Source organism: Hermetia illucens, chromosome 4 (assembly GCF_905115235.1).
Source record: "Hermetia illucens chromosome 4, iHerIll2.2.curated.20191125, whole genome shotgun sequence".
In the NCBI taxonomy this organism is placed as follows: Eukaryota; Metazoa; Arthropoda; class Insecta; order Diptera; family Stratiomyidae; genus Hermetia; species Hermetia illucens.
Genome location: NC_051852.1, coordinates 108,263,289 through 108,286,058, shown reverse-complemented (window position 1 = coordinate 108,286,058; position 22,770 = coordinate 108,263,289). Strand labels below are relative to the sequence as shown.

Sequence of the window (22,770 nt, the reverse complement as noted above, 5' to 3'; positions counted from 1 at the left end):
AAATGCAAGTTGCTTGTGAACACAGAAGCAAATAAGAAAAATGACGCCCACCAAATGAAATATAACGACAACTCTATATACTTAGGTGTCCATTTGACAAAATATGGAAATGAAGATGTCGAAATAAAACGCCGAATTCAGCTTGCCAACAGAGCCTCCGTCCTGCCGATTTTAAAAACCAAGCGCATTCAGAGGAAAGTAAAGCTCCAAGCATACAAAACAATAGTAAAATATGTGCTATGCTAAGGATGTGAGATATGAGCCCTAACATACATTTTTGAAAAGCTGTTCAATACCTTCGAGAGGACGACCAAAAGCAAATCAGATACAACCATGAGTTGCACCAAATATGTGATGACCCTAAAGTCTCCAAATTAATGAAACTTCGGAAGCTGTAATGGGCTGGCTACGTTCAAAGTATGAACAACCTATTCGGGTATTCGAAAGGAGAGCAAAAGGACGAAGACCGGTAGGAAAAACCCGAAAGCGCTGAGCAGATTCTATTGACGAAAACAAGGCGTCACTACTGACATTTCGAAATTGGAGGACGCAATAGATGGATCAAGATGGTTGGAAGAAGGATAGACCAAAGGCTTATCTAAAGAATGTATGCTTGGAAATGTCAATTCGCGCTCGTCTGCCTTTTGGAAAATATAGCTTGTACTAGAAACCCATCATTGCCTTTGAACAGTTTGGCTGGTTTTTTAAACGATCTACATGAATAATTGTTAACTGACTCCTGTTTCTTCAATCGACCAGAAATGGGTTTACTTTAAGTCTGACTTTTTTCTCTTATTGTTGTTTCTGCCTAATTTACCTTAATATACCGCAGTTGCGATATTATCATATTTAATGCTTTACAAATAATGGGTGTACTGTACTGGACCACTCCCATTGTAATTTGAAATTCTAATTGATAGCTATATCGCAACTAACAATTTTTAACGCTGTGGAATTTACTTCTTCTTTTCCTTCAGCCTTTGTCCCGTTAATAAGCGTGTGTTCGCCACCTTTCCGGCGGTAAATCTGATTCGACTGAAATCGAGTTGTTTTCAGTTCACTGTTTACTATATCACGCCACCGTAAACTTGCAATGCCAGAGACCTAATTAAATTTAACTAAATTAAGCCAAAAATCAAAAGGTGCCGCAGATCTTATCTTAGAATACGGACGTGACTTTTTGAATCTCGAAACATACAAAGTTGCATTTTAACGAACAATTTATCATACAAATTTATTCTTCGTTGGCCCAACAAAGACGAACAGAAATATGGATTTAAATTGGCGGATGGCGCGATGGTTGAGAAGGTAGAGCCCCAGCCTCGTCATTGGTGTCTGTGTTCGTCCTGTGTTTGTCTCGCTGCTGTGAACTTATCACTTGCACAGGGTTCATTGTGATGATAGCGAAATTGAAGCACCGTTTGACTGTGTGGATACCAGATACTCCACCAACAAGTGAAAAGGAAACACGAGATTGGCGAATCGATAAAGAGATTGATCGCCGGCTACCTGAATCATCACACCGCTATAAGCAGCTAACTACTGAAACGTTTTTCCCCGACCTTTTTTGAACTGCTTTACCTCTCCTTTTTTGAACGGCTTTACCTCTCCAAACCAATTTGAGAAGGTTTTTGGCCAATTATAATTTCATATTGCATCGATAAATAATTAACTTGACAAAGAATGTCGCAGCGAAGACGGTTACTAAAGCAACGCTCCTATGAAGGACGTAGTTAACCTAATGAGAGATGAATATTCACCTAGCTCTGTCATCTTTCATTAGAAAGAACATTATTTATGTAGAGCAAATCGACGCTAATGACACCAGTAGAACAAAACGGTTGCAGAAACTAAGGACAATTTTCGATGCGAAAACTATGTTAGCTTATATACATTAGTAAAAGTCTAACAGATAGCGTTATGAGCAGAATCAAACCTTTTCATGCAATTTTCATTCGGAAATATCGGGATTATCTGAAAACCAAGTGCTTTACAATAGACCAGTTCTATACAGTGAATCAAGCACTACTGGGAAAGCAGCAAAACCAAAATGTTCGAAATCATACGCTATCTTACGATGCCAGTGAAATTTACATGGCTAACCAGAACCAGCTTTGGGTTAGCAAGAAAACAGAATAAAAGAGAAAATAGGACGCATACGTGCTTACCAAACTGAAGTGTATTACCAAGAAGCAATCAGATGACGTCTATAGGATGCTCTTGCACAAGTCAATCCAATATCTTGAGAATAGGGACAAAATCCTGTTTTCCTCGGATTTCCACAAAAAGAATATCCATCTTACCAGAATGACAAAGCAAGAAAAAAAAAGAAATAGAATAAATACGTCATTTTTTCAAAGAATACAATCATATCATAGAAATTTCAGAAACATTTGGAGAATTGACTAGGAAAACTGAATGCAGGCATTCAAGTGCCAATACAGTTTCGAAAATGGAGATTGTGGGCTTTCTACACATATCGCTGAAAAACAAGTTTATCAATTCGATCGATTCCATTACTGCAAAATGAGTTTTCCTAAATTTCTATCAAGATAAGGTATCTGGTAGAAGCGATGTCAATTTCTGTAACCAACCTATTGTTTAAGGGAGTGGGGAGGAGTTGCTCAAATCTTAGAGAAACGATTGATTTTAATTTAACTCAGGGTAAAAGCAATTGATCAGTCGTTACTTCACTTTTGCCTTATGAGTAACTTGATTATAAGTAGTAGCCAGGTGTTAGCTTAATTCGTTGCTGGGCTCTCCAAATTGAGCTTCTTTTCTGTTGTTTGAGGGCCCTTGCCTCCGTGTTAATTTGGCATTGGATAGCATCAATTGAGACGAGAGTACCTTCTTCATGTATGGTGTTCGGTCTCCTTGGTTCCGGCACATCCATAATCGTTTTCAGAAAGTTTAAGTTAGGTTTCATCCAGGCCATAGACAACCCATCCGTCTGTCTTAGATGAAACCGAGCTTAATTTTTTTCGGAAACTTCATGCATTTATCTAAATTGGGGCAAAAAATTTACAGAATCTTATATCTTTGCCTCTAAATAATAAACGTTGGACGCTACAGTTACAGTTACACTAACCCTGAACCATTTCGGTTTTCGCTAAATTCGTATCCGCAGTAGTGTCATTTTACATTTGGAATTGGTCTAGGCTTGACACTTGACAAGGTCCATCAAATCTGATAAATATTCGTAAAGTATGCTTCTCGTGATGTTTTTAATAAGAATATATCGTATTAAAATATTAGTGATGCATAACTCCGAAATTAAATGACTATAAATGGTTGCCATAAATCACTATCTTGGGCACAGCTTCCACCAACTCTACGCCATTGTTACCTTTTCTTGTGGGTATAGAATCTTGATTCAAAAATGTCAATGTTCCCAGTAAAATATGGCTGAAACTGATTTATTTTTTTTCTATGTTTAAATAAACCAAGTTTTACGATTTTGGTCCAGCTTTTTTCCTTTGTGAAAATTGGGTGCCAAAATTTAGCTCACTCCGGAATTTTCTCCAATTATTATCTTCAAATTCAAAAATTCAAGTCAAATCCATCATAAGTTAGACGACCAGTTAACATCTCAATAAGTTTGAATTTCCACAGCATACAATTAGTAACTTCGATTTGTTACGTTTTCAAAGAGATAATCTCCTGATTGTAATTAAAGGAATGAATGTCTTCATAGAACAGGCCTGCACAAGCGTTTTATTTAATTTTTGTTTTTATTTTTATTTTCCTCTTTTTTTATATATTTTTTTTTAATTTTTTTTTCTTGGTTTTTATTCATTTATTTTTTTAATTTTTAAAAACCAATTCAAACTTTTAGTTTTTTCTTTTTAAAATTTCCCGATCCTAAAAAATCCTTCGTTCCAATTTTCCATAAGCCTCACGGCTTGCCTTATTCCTCATATCCCTCTTCATTTAGGTTAAGGTTTCTCAACTTTCAGAAACACGATTTTTATGCAAATTTCCGCAATGAAAAAAGTTAAAATGAAATGATTTCGATGTTGCTAATTGAACTGAATTTAATTTCACTCCAACAGCAAAGGCAAGATTTCTGAAAGTTGACACATTGTATGTCGTAAGTGAATACAGTGGGATCCCAATAATTCGAACCCTATAGTTAAGTTTCTTTATTTTGCACTTTTGGTATCGGTATTTCCGATATTTCGTATCAAATCGTCTTCGCCCTTGACGCTACGACTTATCGGGATTCTACTGTATGAAAGTTTGCTTGTGTCTGGTGAATTTCGTATTTGAAAGAGACCGAAAATCACCATTTACAAAGTAAATGCTCTCAAAACTGTTCCTATTGGTGAGGAAATACAAAAAAAAATTACAATTACCTTTAAATAATAAAGTAATAAACAAATGTGAATCTGAAAATATCCATCGGATATATTATATATTTATTATATTCTCCAAGTTAAATGTCTGGTGTTAAAAAATAATTCGTATGCATTCGAATAATCATATCTTCATCCGAACTTGATGAAGAGACATTCATAGAAATTATAAAAGTAATTAATAAAAGATTTATTAGTATTTTATTTTGTCGACCTAAATTGAATGAACCCAAAAACAATCGAATTTTTATTAGAAATCTTTTTTATCACTCACTAATAGGAAATGGTTTTTATGTTTGGGTAAAAAGTGATACTTGTTAAAATTATACCTATACCATTTCGTTCAATAATTCGGGCACGTATGCACAAACTCAAATGTGATTGAAATTTATTAGTTTTAAATAGACTCCTTTATTTAACTTCAAATGGATTCCATTCCTTTAGTGGGATGTCACAATATTTTCCAAATGTGACTACAAAGTATTGCTATTTTTACCCAAACATTAAATACTGAATAAGCTAAGTCGATAAATACGCATAATGAAGGCAAAACTATACTTTAATTAGGGATAAAATTACTTATTTATTTTTATAAATTATTACGTATATTACGTATATGTGAATTAAAATAATAGTATGGAATGAGTTTTGGGCCAATTTGCAAGTTGAAGAAGATATTTCTGCATATACCATATTTCGGGAACCAATTTTTCCTCTTCTTCTTGGAAAAGAAACCAAAAATACTTTTTTCTTCTTTAATTTCCAGTCAAGCGGTATATATAATAAAGTTTATTTGTTGTGCACATATTACTCACTATGCGTATTTATTATAATTATAATAGTAATTAGTACTTATAAAGGAAGCGTTTTTTATTAATTCATATTTATTTGCATTTAATTTATTTGATGTAAAATGATCACGTTTTAATAACCTCATTTTGGCTGATAATAGCTCGCCTTTTTATAGTAAAAAATGCTCTCTTTATATCTGCATGCATTAAAACATTAAATTGACTTATGAATATATTTCTAACATATTCTCTCATTTCCTTCTGCTGCTGAAAACAGATGGCAAATATCTAGTCCTCCCATCTGGTGAGTTGCACATTCGTGAAGTTGGTCCTGAAGATGGTTACAAAAGCTATCAATGCCGAACAAAGCATCGTTTGACTGGTGAAACAAGATTAAGTGCTACAAAAGGACGATTGGTCATTACTGGTAAGTCGTTTTGGGACATTTTATTTATTACAAATCTAGAGTTAATTATTTATATTATTATCATAGAAAACCTCATTCGATTTCATATAAATAACTATTAATGCTAGTGATCAATGAGGCATAACCCTCTTTTACTAAAAATGCAAAAGATCTGCCTATTTTCAGTCTATACCCAAATATCAAATATTACTTGAAGTATCTCAAAATAAGTATTTGCTTTGTCTGTACTTGCCGCAGTAACTTATTTTGGATAGTTCTAATAGAAGGTTTTCCCGCAAGCCGGAAGCTTGGCTTGTAATTTAGATAGGTTTCCAACAAAGCACTAAGTTTATTACAAAATAGAATGCATCGAATAAATAGTATTCTCGATCCTTCACCCTAAAATTTCAGGCAGTTAAACACGCCATCCAGATTGTCTGGCATATTTTTTTTTTTTTTTTTTTGGGAGTAGGGTAGGTGAATGCGTTTACGCACAGAGTGTTGGACTCCCGCAACAGCACGCTGGCGGACTACCAACTAAACACCTCCCTGTCATCAGAGAACTAGCCTGGAACCGTTTGACACATTACTTCGGGCTAGCCCTCCCGCTCTCCCGGCTTTGGCCTTCAAGTCAGGGAATTCCCTTCACCAACGGGAGGGGAGGGGAGGAAGGGAGTTGTTAGTTCAAGGAACCCCTTACCGTCCGATCCCTCTGCCGGTCGAGTTCAATCTTCTTCGTAGTAAGAAGAGCCCGAACATAATGCGCAATACGATTCCAGCTGCCAGCGCTCTTCAGCATCTCTCGCACAATGTTATCTGGAGAGAGCTCCCCTGTGTCTGCATAAAGCTGCTGGCGGAGGCCATCCCACCTCTCGCAAGAGAAAAAGGTGTGTTCAGCGTCATCCGCCACTCTATTGCAGAACACACAATCAGGAGATCGCGCCTTCCCAACCCTGTGCAGGTAAGACTGAAAACCTCCATGCCCACTTAGAAGTTGGGTAAGGAAGTAATCAATCTCACCGTGCTTTCTGTTCAACCACGGATCTAATTTGTCGATGAGCCGCGCAGTCCACCTGCCCCTTGGCTCATTTTGCCAAGAAAGTTGCCACTCGTTAAGGGTGCGTTGACGTTCTTCACGGGCAACCACTTCTCTTAAGTTTTCGCTCTTACGGTGGTAGATAGCTTTGCGCTCCTTGGCAAGGAGGGCAACGGGGATCATTCCCGCAATCACCATCACAGCCGGTTCGGAGACCGTGCGATAAGCAGACGCCACTCGCAAAGCTCCCCGCCTCTGCACTTGAGCGAGGCGTTTACGATGCACCTCCTTGTCAAGGGCATCAGCCCATACCTCCGCACCATAGAGAAGGACGGACTGCGTTGCTCCCATGAGGAGACGTCTCTTAGTTGATATAGGACCGCCGACATTCGCCATTAGCCGACTCAAGGCCGCGACTCCTGCTGCAGCCCTGTCCGCTGCTGCTTTAATTTGCTCGAAGAAGCTCATCTTCGAGTCGAGCATTAAACCAAGGTATTTAATCACTGGTTTTGACTCTATAGTCAACTCGCCGATCGATATGGGACGCAAGGTCGGGATTCTCCTTCTGGTCAGGATGACTACTTCGGTTTTTTCCAGCGCAAGGTTGAAACTGCGAGCAGTCATCCATCCGCTTACCCGTCGCATCAATATGCCAAGTCTGCTTTGCGCCTGTTCAACAGTGCGTCCGGCAACAAGTGCCGCAACGTCGTCTGCATAACCGACCTGGCGCGACTCTTCAGGTATATCGAGTCTCAGAAGACTATCGTAGGAAGCGTTCCAGAGGTCCGGCCCTAGTATGGATCCCTGCGCTACTCCCGACGTGATTTCCATCCTCCTCTGACCCTCTAGCGTCTCATAGAACAGGGAGCGGTCTTTCAGATAATCCCTCAATATCCGCAAAAGATAGCTTGCCACGTGAAAGGAGTTCTCTAGTGTGCCTAGCATATCTGTCCATCTTACGGAATTGAAGGCATTTCTGACATCAAGCGTTATGAGGAGCACTATCCGTCGAGATCGGCGGCTGTGTGCCCCGGCTCGATTAAACGCATCTACGACCTCCATAACAGCATCCACTGTAGATTTCCCCGTTCTAAACCCGAACTGCCTTGCGGATAAGTCCCCGGCAGCACGGATCGCTTCAGCGAGTCTACCCCTGATGAGCTTCTCGAGCACTTTTCCGGCCGTGTCAAGCATACACAGCGGTCGGTATGCAGACGGGAGCTCCGGGTCTCCTTTACCCTTACTGATCAACGCGAGTGTGGCCACTTTCCAGCGACAAGGAAAAATGCCCTCCTTCAAGCACGCGTTGAACGCTTCGAGCAGCAATTCTGGCCGTTGGCGGAACACCAGTTTGTAAACTTCCGCCGGGATGCCGTCAGGACCTGGCGCCTTCCTGTTTTTCATAGTGAGAACCGCTTCTTCGAGTTCTCCCATTGTGAAAAGGGGGCAATCCACGACGCTTTCCGCGCTGTTTACATCAACCCGTACAGGGTGTCTGGGGAACAATGCCCGCACAATGCGGATTGTCTGGCATATTACATGAGCTAGGCTGAACGCAAGAATTGAACTGGTATTCGGTTCAGCATATATCATACATATATCTACGATCCTCCTCCTCCTCCTTCTAGATGTTATCTTGAGTTTTTTAACGAGAAGGATTCCAATTATTTGCCCACTAAAATCACTAATACCATTCGAAGAGGGAGCAAGACAGGACAAATTTCATATAAAAATGAAAAACTTGCATTTTTATAAGATGATTTGGTATCGAAGAATGAAAAGCTAATTCCTGAAGTACCCTTACATTCTTCTGAAAGTCGACGTAAGTTACTTTCTCATTTTGGAAGTGATTATTGCCTTTCTCATACTTTTTTTGCTCTTTGTTGGTGCTATATACTACGGCCAGTTTTCCTAAATTGCTGAAAACATCATTCTCCATCATTGTCAATACCGTTTATGAGCGCGAATACCATATATAAAGACTCGACGCGCTAATCTATACAGCCAGCGACGACATTCATTGTGATTTCCGAGGGGCCTCTACAAATTATCTTATATAACCTACTTTTTACTGGATGGGGTGATGATGAAATTCATACCCACTAAAATCATTTTCGTTCCCCGTCTGCAGCTTTTCGTTAAGAAAGTGCTCCCAGCGGTCACCACATGGAGGTGGATCGGTTTTATGTATGGGTACCAATCCATGTTTCGCCCTGGGACCGATACTACCCTTTGGCCACATTGGCGATCGGTCGACAAAAATTCCGTTTTATTCAGATTCAATCTAAGACGATATTGCGTAAGCCCCAGCTCTTCGCTTTCCAGAGCTCAGATGCTACGTCATCAGGTCCTCTGGATTCCCCGATTTCATTCGTTTTATTGCTTCCTCAACTTCAGTTGCGCTGACAGATGGAACTGATCCAAATGTCGGCAAAGATTGTGGAAGTGAAAAATGAACAAATTCTTTCGGTGAAATCTGCTCGAATCGATCTATACCTCACTTTCATGTCATTGACGCAACATAAATGTTCGATATCCTGTGTGCGTGAGTGTCGGATTTTGACAAGTCGATGCACATTTCTCTCACCATCCTGGGTGTCCAATTTATCGTAAAGATCTTTGTAATGGATCGTTCGGGTGACAGCGATCATTCTCTTTGCTTCCCGGTTGGCATCCTTGCAAATTTGCCAGTTGTTGAGGTTTTATCGTTGAGAAAGGAAGAAGATCGTCATTCCAAAGGCAAGTATCTTGGTTGGTGAATCGCTTGCCTTGCTTGGTGACCCCGACAGTTGCATAGTTGACTTTGTGAATTGTGTTTTGAACTTGGTTCCACGATTGTTCCACATTCGTAATGGTTTTTCGCGTAAGTGAGTTCACTTGTTTCTTTTTCTCACGAAACCACCACCATTTCATACGCGGCCGCCCAGAGGGTTCCTCCCACTGTTTTATCGGTGGCTTGATTTGGAAGATAGTAATCAACGGCCGATGCCGAGCTGCAATGGTCTCATACTAAACACCTTTGCAATAATTGAACGTGGTAAAATGTCGGCGTCTTATGAGAATATGGTTGATTTGGGTTTTGCTATTCCCACTGTAAAATGTAAGAAGATGATATCGTTTGATGAACCATGTATTCTCAAGCACAGGGTCATGATTTTCCTTAAAATCGACTAGACACTCACTATCCTCATTTTGCGCTTGAAACTTTACGGCCCCATAGCATCCGTTGTCGTCTGCCTTTTCACTCGCATCACTAATAAGGTCGCCAGCAATGACGATATAGTCATCAGTAGACAAGTTACAGATCTTTGTATTGAAAAGTTGCCAGAAGGCATCTTTCCCGGCATCAGGGCGACCTGTTTGTGGTGCGTATCCGGTGCTCGACTGTCTTAATGGCATCACCAAAACTCTCAGAGGTGACAATTTCAACACCGTATTGAGTGTGTGAGAGAAATTGATTTCTTGTCGAGCGTAAATGCCAATGCGCCTTTTCCGAAGGTCTGTTGCGAGTTTCTCCGTCCTTGCAGAAAGGTTGCCCAATATTTAGCATGTAGTCACGTATTCGTTCAACTCGGACTAATTTTCCTACGTCCTGGCACCATCCATGCGTCAAGAACCCTTGCCCATTTCTCGATAGAAGTGGGGCCTGTCCCGCCGTGTCGACTGAGGTGAGCACCCTACCATTTCTCCGAGGATTTTGATACCTCAACGCAATCATTTTTGTTTTTAACGACATTGATTGAGTATTCTTGATCGGCTTGTCGCCAAGAGAGAGGAAGTACGTTCCCTCAAATCTTGCTCCTTTATCTGGGGTTGGAACCAGTATGTTTTGTAAATAACATGGCAGTGGCTATTTGTTTACAATAATATCATGTATTCTCGAGTGCTGACCCTTGCGTCTGCTTAAGCTTTTTAACAGTGAGCTCGCATTAGCTACTTGTCATTAAATTCCATGTCTATGACTTTATCTGAGTCAGCATGATTTTATAGGGTATAGACACTAAAATTGTAACGATTTCAGAGGTAGTTTTTGTTTTTAGGAAATGCTAAAAATAAACCCCTAAATTTGTTCTGAATATAATAGATAGAGACAAGACTTTTGTTTGAGATATGAGGGATCCTAAGTCCACATCCACTTAATGTTGGATCGGAGCAAATGGAGAGCAACTTACTTCGTCCAGGGACCCCTTGTTTGGGGCATATCAGCCAAGTATATAAAAAGAAAGATTGGCGGTTTCGTCCTGGCCAGAGGCAACTCATTAGACGCTGCCTCGCATCTGCCTGCTACCTAGGCATAACCCAAACAAGCTTAGCTTTAGCTTAGCTTCGCACCTTTGTCGTATTGTTCCGATTATATAAAGGTGCGTTTTTCACCTGTTGCCACTTTCGGTCACTTTGCTCCCAGGGCTGAGGTGAGGCTGCGTCTGATGAGTTGCTTAGGCCCCTGTACTTTTTTGATTCTAGCCTTTGAAACTCGTATTAATATGTATTTTAATTCTTGAAAATGTGCGGATTTCAAAATTATCTAAATTTATTGTAAAAATATATCTTATTGATGGGTGACTAGTTGTGGTAATCGATATAACAGTCAATTTTGCGGATGTATTGAAGAAGAAATCGAATGAGGTATTCTAGTATTTTGAATAAAATTTATTTAATTAAAAGATTTTGTAAGAATATCTGTTGTTAATATGAATTTATAGCTTAGCCACTAACGTGTCAAATAGCTTTTCTTTTGTGAATGTCAAAAATTGTAAAATTTTTAAATGCCATTATCTGAAATTTATAAAACAACAACATTGATAGAGTTCATATTTCAATTTAATATTTAATTTATCCTTATATGAGTATAATCCTTTTAATGAGGTTATCCTTAATACGTATGTATGTTTTTCATTTAGAATTTTTTTCTCATCAACAGATATCCTTGCAATATTTGTTAAAACATTTTAAAAACAACAATATTCTGAGAAAATTAAAACGGTTTTAATTAAAGAAATGCAAAAATAAACATACAAATAAGAATTGTTCTAAGGGAATGTGATGTTGGTTTGAATTCTAATCTCATTTTGAAATACTTCCGGAGTTGCAAGTTGAATGCACCTGCACTTTTCCAACCCCATATTACGTGCAACACTTCTGTTTACAATAGACTTTTACTGGCACCTTAACCTTCCTCCCATGTTTCACTATTACGTCACGTCCATCTCCTTCATTCCCCTCAAGGTAGGGAGCTACACATTATTGTTACAAACTGATTTACAGCGTTCTTACCATTCTTTTTTCAAGATATGACGTAAAGTAGGTTTTATGTTATTGTTTGCTGCGAGTTAAGCCCATTTGTGTCTGTTCCGCAGGAAAGCTATAACGGTGCAATATGTTTTTACGAGGCTTTCCTTTGATGTGAGCAGACCTTGCAGCAATCATAGAGTACCTTACAACCTCGTACCTCGATGCCTCAACGCTTTCTTATGAACTTGCTTTAATTGTCGGCGTTCTAAATGAACTAAATGAACTCCATGGAGGCATTTTTCTTTTATGTTCCAAGACAGAATGGGTATTTTGTATGTTTTCATGTTGATTTATAGTTCGAAGGTAAAACGACTGGAAAATGCGTGAATTTGTAGCAAGTTCTTGCTTTTAATGAGGCTTTATGGGTAATCTTATGCGCCGGTGTAGATAACATCTTCTACATATGTAGAATAATAAAAGAGGTCATATACCCTGTAATGTTGTAACATCAAAGCGGGGCTAACTACAATAACTTATTAAGAATTCAGATACTCACATGTAGAGTGTTAACAAGATTTGTACTTCTTTTAACTATGCAGAATTCCATTCTTCTTTAGATTCCATAAGTTTAGCATAACAAACAAACATCGCATTTGATATAATTGTAAAAGAAAATTATATAATTTCTCCATTTAAATTTAAAAATTTTCGCATTATTTTTAAATTTTATTCCCCCAACTCAGAAAATTGTTGTTTACATACTGCCTGAATGTTGGGATAGGGTACCCTGTTGCGCGTGTTAAAATTTCAATTATCGCGTATTAAAATAAATTCAGTGTTGAAACACGGCACAATAAATTATCAAGTGCAATTCATTTAATATTTTTAATATCGTAAAATGATAAGTCCGGAAAAAAGGAGAAAATGCTTGACTTGAATTCTAAGATATACCAAAGTTACAGTAAACAGTTTATAACACAAACCAAATTTCCACTTAATCTAAAGTAAATTGATGATATTGAATATCATAGGTAAGTTGGTCCTTTTTTTTCTAATCCAATTTTGTAAGTACTAGTTTTATATAGTTTGAAAGTAAATTCATTTTAATGCATTCATATTAACTCAAAATTACAGAACCTGTTGGCAGGGTTTCACCGAAATTCCCTACAATGTTAACGAGTAGCAGTTTTCAGGCGGTCGCCAATGAAAGTGTTACATTGCTTTGCCTGGCTCAAGCCTTTCCAGTAGCAATTTATAGGTCAGAATTGTTTGTTTATATCAGAAAAAAGGAATTATTTTAGTTTTATATGCTTTGTTTTTGACAATTATGGAAGCGTAGATACATATCTTTACTTTGATTGCAACGACCCGTCTGAGAGATTTGTTTCGTAAACGGGGGTTCCCCATTCCAACATAAGTCCTCTCATAAAATTTCTCAATTTATTTTTTATGTCTTGCTTCGATTCTATTTAGAGCCTGTCGGTAGCGTTGCGCCACGCTTGACCAGTGGCAATGATATAAAAGTGTTACTGGCGAAACTAAACTCTTCCATCACGTTTATATGCCCGGCACAATCTTATCCTGTGCCCGTCTTTAGGTATGTTTACAGCTTAATTTTTGATTGCCTTGTGTCATCAATTGATATTTTTTTGTTTTCTGGAATAAACAATCTTAAGCGTCAATATTACGGTTATTTAGCCAAATTTAGACTAAATAAATGTCATTCATCTTCACTCATGGAGTGCTCTATAGCAGACTTGTCTAAAAAAACGATTTTTTTTTCATTACTTTCAGTGAAAACATTTATAAGTTGACATGCCTGATATTTTGTCGAATTGTTGTACAAGGAATTCTTCTCATAGACAAACTTAAGGGGCCCCAGAATTGGTTAACCATTATGGTCAATTTCACCTAGATCTAATCTATTAAGGATTCGGGTTTCGGGTTCGAAAATGTTTCCCCTTTTTCAATGGAAATAATAAACAATCACCATATTTACACTCATCTCGAGCGTGAAGAATCGGCCGGAAACTTTTCTAAGCATATGAAGTTGGAAACCGGAAGCTCGGGCTTCAGATATGAAAGATTTTGCTGATCTTTTATGTAATAATTTGAGTTCACACACATACATTTGGGTAATATACAATTATTAACTTTATTATAACGGATATCGGGTATTTCATTTGATACCCCATATGGTTATATTCAGTAAAAACAAGTCAGGAAACCGGAAGCTGGACGCTTAACTTACGAAAGGTTTTGTGTATTTTTGAGTATGCAGCACGTAATACATCCATATATTATGTGAGAGTATCCACTTTCGGGTGACATTGACATTCATAGTCTTCGATTTTCAAAGAAGCAACAACTTTGACGTATTATAACTTTGTTAGTAATTGTGCGATTTCCACTAAACTTTGTAAGATCATGCTCCACATTATAGCCTACACCACAGCAACATTTTGTGGTGCTAGGATGAATTTTGCCAATTACAAAAAATTATAGTAATATACTATTATTAACTTTATTTGAACAGATATCTGTGTGGAAGGTATTTCTAAGCCCAGGCACCATATAGCGGCAGCCTTTTGATTTTTTTCAGATTTTTCGGTTTGTTAATTTCTGAGAATGGCCCCCTTAAAGAAATGATCACTTTCAACCCCGCGCACTCCCCACCTTTCCAACAAATGTCAAAACTAAGACCGGCTTCGGAAAGTACTAACCGAGACCTTTAATTTGATACCCCACATGACTATATTTGATGAAAAAAAATTTTACACCTCCTTTTTGCATGTATGGGGGGGGGGACTCCCTCTTAAATTCGACTTATAATTATGTAGCTCACTGCATACGTGACCGTTCACAGTCTCCACCTTTCTACCAAATTTGGTGTCAATTGCTACAATCGTCTCCGATAAAAACGCGTGTGAAGGACAGACAGACAGACAGTAAACCGATTTTAATAAGGTTTTATGTTTACACAAAACCTTAAAAATTGTTTACCTGCTTTTGCATGTATGGAGACCCACTGCATGCGTGGGCGTTCACAGTTCCCACTTTCCCACCAAATTTGGTGTTAACCCGTAAAACCATTTCCGGGAAAAGTGCGTGTGACAAATAAATAGACAGACCGAGACAAACGGACAGTAAACCTATTTTAACTAAGTTTTGCTTTCAACAAAATCTTAAAAGCCAGTCCAACCTTTAAATTTACTCGGCTTTCACTGAGGATCTTCGAATGCCAATTTCTGGTTTTTTGAGAGGTGAAAATTATGAGAACTCTATTCGTAATCACTTAGTCAGAATTGCTTAATGCATACTCCGAGCTGGAACTCCCTTAAACTTGGGAAGTTCACATTTTTTCCCATGAAATATTCAAATTTTACCGACCTGCTTGCAACGTTGATAACCGCCAAAGTATTTCGAAATGGACAAAACAACTCTTCAGGTTTGAGAAATCGGAGTCAATTTCAAATAAACCAGTTTTTGCTAATAAAATCCATAAGGCCAACAATGCGGTGATTTGGTCATTGCTAAAAATTCAATATGCTTCAAGAATGAATCCAGTCAACTATTTATGATTACTATGATCTTCAGCGGTAGCGAAAAGTACCAAATATATTTACGTGGCTTGTCAACTCTTCGCTGCATGCTCTCATTGCCTTTTTTGATATATTACAGCCATTGACTCTTCCCGTTTCTACTCAATGATTCATTTATTATTGCCATCTCCTGTGTAAATCTTCCCTCCCTTCTGGAAGCGCAACCGATCTCACACTGAGGTCAAGTAGGAAAACATGAGGGGTAGACCCAAAAATAGAAGTTGCCCAGTTTAGACCAGCCAAGATTGCAGACTGGCGGTTTTCGATCAATATAACTTTTTGAGTTCATATATACCGAGCCAGCATCATCCGTTGCTGCTTTCGGTCACACAGTTCCTCACCCTTCAGTGATGGGGACATTTCCGTGAGAGCGTACGAGGGCCAATCTCCTGGGACTTGTTTTGGTTCGTGCACTACCTGGGAGGCCGTGAAGCTCAAGATTGTTCCACGCGTCGAGATTCTCAGGACATTTCCTTGCTTGCATCTGATTGCCGAATACTCGCATGGATAAGGACACACTCGTCCAATCATAGCGGGTTTAAAACCCCAGGATCTCCGTTGGCGGCTGCGTCATAATAAAGGAGGGGAAATCCCAGGTGAGCAACCAACCTTTCCTATTCTGGATAAATGGATAAAATACCTGGAGGCACTCAAATAGGTGGGATATAAAAGACGGTTCGGAGTCAGAAACACAAAACTGCAAGCAGAAAGACGAATTAGACCCGTTGATGCTATCAACGAACTCTTGGAAAATATGAAAACAGCATGGCTAACGTGGACTGATGATGCCCTTATCATGCTTCGAGTAGCGCACACAAATTTGCAGTAGTCGAAGTGCGCCTCAGCTAGCCTATTGTCTTTAAACGCAACCGACATTGCATTGATACAAAAGCTCTGGATCGGATGTGGCCGAATCAATGGAACACTGATCTCGACAGACTTAGCGTGAGTCTCTCTTGACCTTATTATTTGCACAAACCTGTCAGTGTATAGCACAGGCAGTACACCAGCCTTTCATTTCTGCAACTCGAAGAACTATGACAGTTGGAGGAGATCGTTGATATTGCCCTACTAACAGACGATGGGACTTCCAGAGAAGATAAATGTAGAGTGTTTGAACAGAGGTCCTTTTCAGATCACAGTCGGGTATCATTCAATCTAAACAGTCTCGCTGTAGAGTCTCTGATTCTTTCAGAGACCCTGAGAAGATCGACGGGAGGAAGATTATTCAATTATCAAGAATAAATAAACATTGGCAAGATAGAAGAACTAGAGATAAAAATCGGAGCTTTGGAAAATACATATGAAACCGCCGTTAAAGTCTCATAACCTATAATATGGCAAAAAGACATTGCCACCGAGGTGAAGCGAAGATCTGTCCAATACAAGCTAATCAGGCAGCGCTCAAAAATCTTCTACAGCTTCGAACACTGGATTGCCTGTTAGCCACAAGTCGAACGTCAAGACCACAGTAGATCTACTATAGGCAGTACCCTTACAAAAATGACCCCACTTGCAAATGTGCTTGCAGAAGCTTATCTGTACACATCAGAGACGCTAAACAAGGAAAAGGCATAATCTTCGTCAAATCGTATTGGTAAGAGAGAGATCGGTGAGCTTTTGCTATTCTGGTACTACGGCGTGCTCACCCATATAGCAAAAAGTTGTTTCACGTATTCACTTATCACTTATACATAAGCAAAAACTTGCCAATCTCACCAACACATTGGCAAGTCCGGGCGGTATGTCAAACACAGCTGATCGGGTTTTCGGTACATCTCGCTCATGCTCAAGGACAAAACAATTTGAAATCGTGTGTACTCGCACTGATTTCCCCCCTTGAGGGGCAAGGGGGAGTGAGGTAGCTGTCTAGTATCTAACTGTGGTCAAGACTACCAGAAAGTGATCTTGAACATTGATAGCGGTCGCTATACTACAGGCAACATGTATTTGCTGCCGTCTTGGATATAGATAGAGCATTCAATAACGTGAGTACGACAGTCATCAAGAAAGCTCTGACCAGAATAGAAGTGGAGGCGTGTCTTATGCATTGGATAATCCAATCTGATTTGGAAGGTAGCCACTTGAGCCGAGCCGTGAGCAGAGGGCGCACCAAGGTGGTTGCGTTGGTTGATAGTCATGAAAGGGATTCTGCGGATATTGAACAAGTTCACAGTGGAGGCGGTTGCATACAGCGGCGACTTGGTGATATTAGTGTCGGCAAAGTTTTACAGCGTTATAAGAGAAATTATGGAGAGGGCGTTGGGAATAGTATGTCCTTGATCCACCTTTACCACCAAGCTAACGGTACCTAGATTCCACCGTGCCCGTGGAACGCCTGTGTACCTTTCTACCCCTGTCGCCTCCGGCCGGGGATGGTTCTCTGAACGTATACAACCGCGGTTTTTCCCATCGTAACGTACAGTTTTATTGTGTGGTGGCCGGGGCTGTGCGAAAAATACAATAGAACCTAGCTTAATAGGATTCCATGTGCAAGTACTAAGGAAGCTCTGCATTTTTGCCTGCGAATAATCTCAATATAATTCTACAGCTTCTCCCGCTGGATCTCAATATTAAATGCCCTGTTAGATTACATGAGTTTGGACGCTGAACTGCGGACCTAACATTCTAGGTGAAGTACCTCGGGAACTCTGAACATTCTCAGGGGACCACGCCACCCGCAAGCTGAGTTTCAAGACCAATTTTATTATGCACTTTCCAACCAGCGATCTATTGCGAGGTTATGACTTACTATTTTTTATCGACAAATCAAATATGATCTGCGGAGCCGGTGCGGGAGTTTTCTCGGATAGGCACAATGTCGTCGACTTATCTTGCGGGAGTTGCCATTGTGTTCAACTCGCACTACCTGGCAGCCATTAACTTCAGATGGCGAAGGCTCACCACCTGCGCTAAGTCGAGATAAATTTGGCCCTCGTATAACAAGACGCCTTCGCAGGTGCTTTAAGCCTGATGCATACAATTGCGTATAGAATTATGATGACGTTTGCATAATGCACTGTCCTATAATGGATCATGCCGCGAGGCTCGGCATACCTTACCATTCGCCTTGCCGAACTTCCAGAGAGGAGGGAGCAACTAGAACTAGAGCCAAGCGATAGATATTAGATGAACAGTTTTTTGGGGACCTGCAAGCTATCTCTAATTGTAGGGTGGGGAAGATCTAGGATCTGATCCAACCGGATTCCACTCTCCTTACCGTTCCTACAAGAGTCACGACCTTAGGAGTTCTGTGGAATCAAAACAACGTAACGCAGAGCCAATTGGGTTCCTCTTTCTTCCTTTCGTCCACCAAGTAGTCTATAAAACCAATCAACATTGCCCTTTCTGGAAGTAAAAGGCAAAGCACTCCATCATACATGATATTTTATAGCAGAAATCTCAGTACAAAACCTTAAGGTACGCCTCCCCTCTCAATGCGCACTTTCGACTCGGCATGAATATCGTGTCGGTAGGATCTGATGTGTATCAACCACATTTACCTAAGGGGCTCAGCTCCTCCTATATGCTGGGTATCTGCAGGCAGGGGCCTGCAACGTGGCCATCGTCCAGATGTTTCTTCCCCTTACCCATTTCGTGAACTTCCCCTACAATCTTGGAGGAGGTGACCTCCTTCTCGCCGCTTCCTGCGCTCTATTTGAATCTATCTATGTTGCATACTCAGCGTGCACATGACCGAATTTAATCACTGCTTTTTTAATGCAGCATGAGTATCACATCTACGTTCTTGCATTCGATTGCTGCCCCCTGCGTTTTGGCTCTAATGGCAGTTACTTAACACCATTTCTTTCTAACTGCGGAAACTTTCACTGATTTCTACTTGACATGTTTAATTCGAGCATCAGATCTCCCTCTAATGCGGCTCACTCTATCGCCCACTATACGACACAGGTGGCAACGTCAGCACCGAAAACCAACCAACCAACAACATCAAATAGCACTGGTCAAACGGGAAGAATAAAGATAGGAGACTACAACTTTGAAACCGTTGATAATTTCTCCTATCTAGGGACGAAAATCACAACCGATAACAGCTACGATGATGAAATCCGCGCACGGTGTTGACAGACCATAGAGCCTATTTCAGCTTACAAAGACTGTTCCGCTCGAAACGTCTCACCATAGGGTCAAAGCTCTTACTGTACAAGACAATGATCTTGCCAGTCCTCATGTATTCCTCGGAAACTTGGGTTCTTAGCGAGAAAAATTGCGAACTCTTGGCCGCGTTCGAGAGAAGAATCTTCCGAAGAATTTTTGGCCCCCTACATGAGGATGGACGATTCCGCAGCCTACACAATGACGAAATCTATGAGCGATACCATGACCGCCCGGTTGTGGGTAGAATCCGGCTCAATAGGTTACGGTGCGCGGATCACTTAATCCGTATGGATGAAGATGATTCCACCCGGAAAGTCTATAAGGACAATATCTATGGTAGAAAAAGAAGACGAGGCAGACCCTGCCTAAGATGGAGCGATGGCGTAGGCTAGGACGCCAGACAGGTTTTAAAGATATCAAATCGGTGGACCTCGGCGCCAAACCAGGATGTCTGGAGTTCCTTATTAAGACAGGCCTAGACCGGATACCGCTTGTTGGGCCGTTGATGATGATGATACGATACAGGAGCAATATAACCCGATCTTATACAAAGCATCCTCTTTTATCTATTGAAGAATGCTACTGTAGGATATACCTCTTTTCTTGGAAGTAATTGTTATTTCCGCACGGATTTGTCAGTCGAACCCTCCTCGCAACCTCCAGTTTTATGGCTTGAGGCTGCCAAGGAAGGGTGGGAAAATCTGAAACAAGGGAAAACATCGATTGTGGATCTGAACCGTCATAGATCGCAGCACTCGCAGATTCCAGTGCGGTCCCACGTATTGGCTAAAGGGAATATGAAATTGTTATTAATGATACGTGATGGATTGTGGTGTCTAAAGGTTCCCTCCACGTTTCCGAGCAAGGCTAGCACAAAGACGTCACGCACCTCCGTGAAGATCAAGAAGATAGGCACCGTTGTCATTAGCATGCGAAAAGGATAGTGTTAATTTTTTTGTTCATTTGCGCAGATAGATTTCATCATAAAAAAATTCTCTTTGCTGGGTTCAAAATTTGAGGGTACATATAAGAAACTCATATTCGTTTTAATGGTATCCTATCTCAACTAAACTACTGACAACCTTAGGTGATTTTTGAAATTAGCAGATTCGTTTAAATGCAGATCTTTTCTGTTTTAGAACCTGTTGGCAGTGTGAGCCCCAAGTTAACCACTGGAGATGAATCACGTATTGTACGAGTGAAATCCAACCATAATATAACACTCCTGTGTCCAGCACAATCGTATCCTGTGCCAATTTTTCGGTAAATAAAATAGATCAGTGCTACTCACTTCACAGCTTCATAAGAAAATTGATTGTAGTGTTTACTTTATCCCAACATCGATGCCAATGAATACGTATCTTTTCTTGCTAACACCATAAATTTAATTGTGAATGTACCAAGCATGAATTATTCCTAGAACCTGTCGGTAGCGTTGCACCGAAACTTACATCCGGGGATGATTCAAGAACAGTTCGCATTCGGATGAGACATAATACGACGCTCATGTGTCCAGCACAGTCATATCCTATTCCTGTGTTTCGGTAAATATCCCAACATTTAGTTAGCAAGTTTATGATTTTATAGCGAAATTGTTCCAAAATAAAAGCTAGAAATAGAAAGATATTTGGAATTCAATTGAAGTTCACGAGAATAATTTCCTTCCGGTAGAACCTGTGGGCAGTGTACGTCCTAGAATCAACGTTGGCGACGAATTTAAATTGATCCGTTCCGAACAAGGACAAAACTTGAACATATTCTGTCCAGCGCAATCTTATCCCATTCCAGTTTTTAGGTAATGCAAGATATTATTCTTGAATTTCTTTAATGGATATTTAGGTGATTTCTAAGTATGTACTAAATTTTCCGAAATTGAAAATTAAAATCAGATTTTTACCAGTAATATGTTAATATAATAAGGCAATATTTTGATGGTGGATCAACGATGAAAATCAGTTAGTTCGCTTTCCTCCAGGAGTATCTTATCCCAATAAGGCAAACAGATAAGTTATAGGAAATATAATATAATTTTGGACTTTCCCAGAACCCGTTGGTAGTGTTAGACCCAAAGTTAATATTCATGACAAACTCAGCATAATGGAGGTTCCACTTGGGGACACAATTTCAATATTATGTCCTGGACAATCTTATCCAATACCTGTTTTCAGGTGAGAATCTACTATTCATTAATTTTGAAACAACAGAAACAGACCTAGCAATTGGTCTCGGTGCCAGCAATTTCAGATAAGGATTGGTCTTAGATGTTGGATGACATACTTTTAATTTAATTTTGAATCGGTGTATCTTTTAAAACGAATCAAATCATATCATTTCTCTGTTATCTAGCAAGCCTCAGTGTACCTTATCCCAAAACTATAACCCTCTCCGGAGGATTCATTCGAATGCACGCCGACTTTCCATTTTATATGCTGTTTTCTCCCTTTTTAGAGCCTGTTGGAAGTGTTAGACCGAAAGTGAATGTTAATGACAAGCTTAATACGAGGGAAGTTGGAGCTGCTGAAACATTTGCCATATTGTGTCCTGGACAATCGTATCCTATTCCTGTTTTCCGGTGAATGACATTCTTTAATTTAAAAAGAGAATGGATTATTTTTTTAGGTCAGACTTTTGCCGAATTGATAGGGAGGTTCACAACGGATCACATTGTCGAACTATCTTTCTCCTCTGGGGCCTTTAAGGTACCCTCCCTATCTCAGTATCTTATAGTTAGTGTACTCGAAGATGTCTCTTTAAGGTAGTGATTGAGTTAGCAGGAAGAACTTTATTTGCTTAACGTAGATTGAATAACACTTTCAAGATTTTAGGGATAGAAAAATCAAAATACAAAACAAGAATTTAAAATAAAAGAAATGCTATGATTGAAACGGTAGAGAACAAGAATCGATTGTATGGGAATAAAATATAGGATGGGCTAGAAGGTTTACTTTAGCAACAAATATAAAATTGTATGCCTGATTTGATTAGTTAACCTTTCACTGGTAACTGGTTCAGAAAAAAAATTCCCAATCGGTGCTCGCTGTCCTCTACTGATCAATTCCTGTCTATCTTGCAGCGATTTGATTAAATGTCTGCCAACTAAATCTAGGCCAGAGAATGGTCTGGGATCCGGACTAAGCAGACAGTTGTACTGAACTATTGCAGTGGCGCAGAAGGGCTCAACTATAGCTTCTTCTGCGATGATATCGTTGGAAAAGAGATTTAGGGTAGC

The 22,770-nt window shown here is 39.7% G+C and overlaps 1 protein-coding gene across 11 annotated transcripts in view; it reads left to right on the top strand.

The window, feature by feature from the left end:
• The window catches only part of LOC119655711 (Down syndrome cell adhesion molecule-like protein Dscam2), a 411,078-nt gene that overhangs the window by 151,102 nt on the left and 237,206 nt on the right, over positions 1-22,770 (top strand). For all 11 annotated transcript variants that reach the window (XM_038061733.1, XM_038061734.1, XM_038061735.1 and 8 more), the window contains exon 5: positions 5,424-5,573. In XM_038061733.1, coding sequence (XP_037917661.1) covers positions 5,424-5,573 — 150 coding nt within the window. The remainder of the gene's footprint in view (positions 1-5,423; positions 5,574-22,770) is intronic.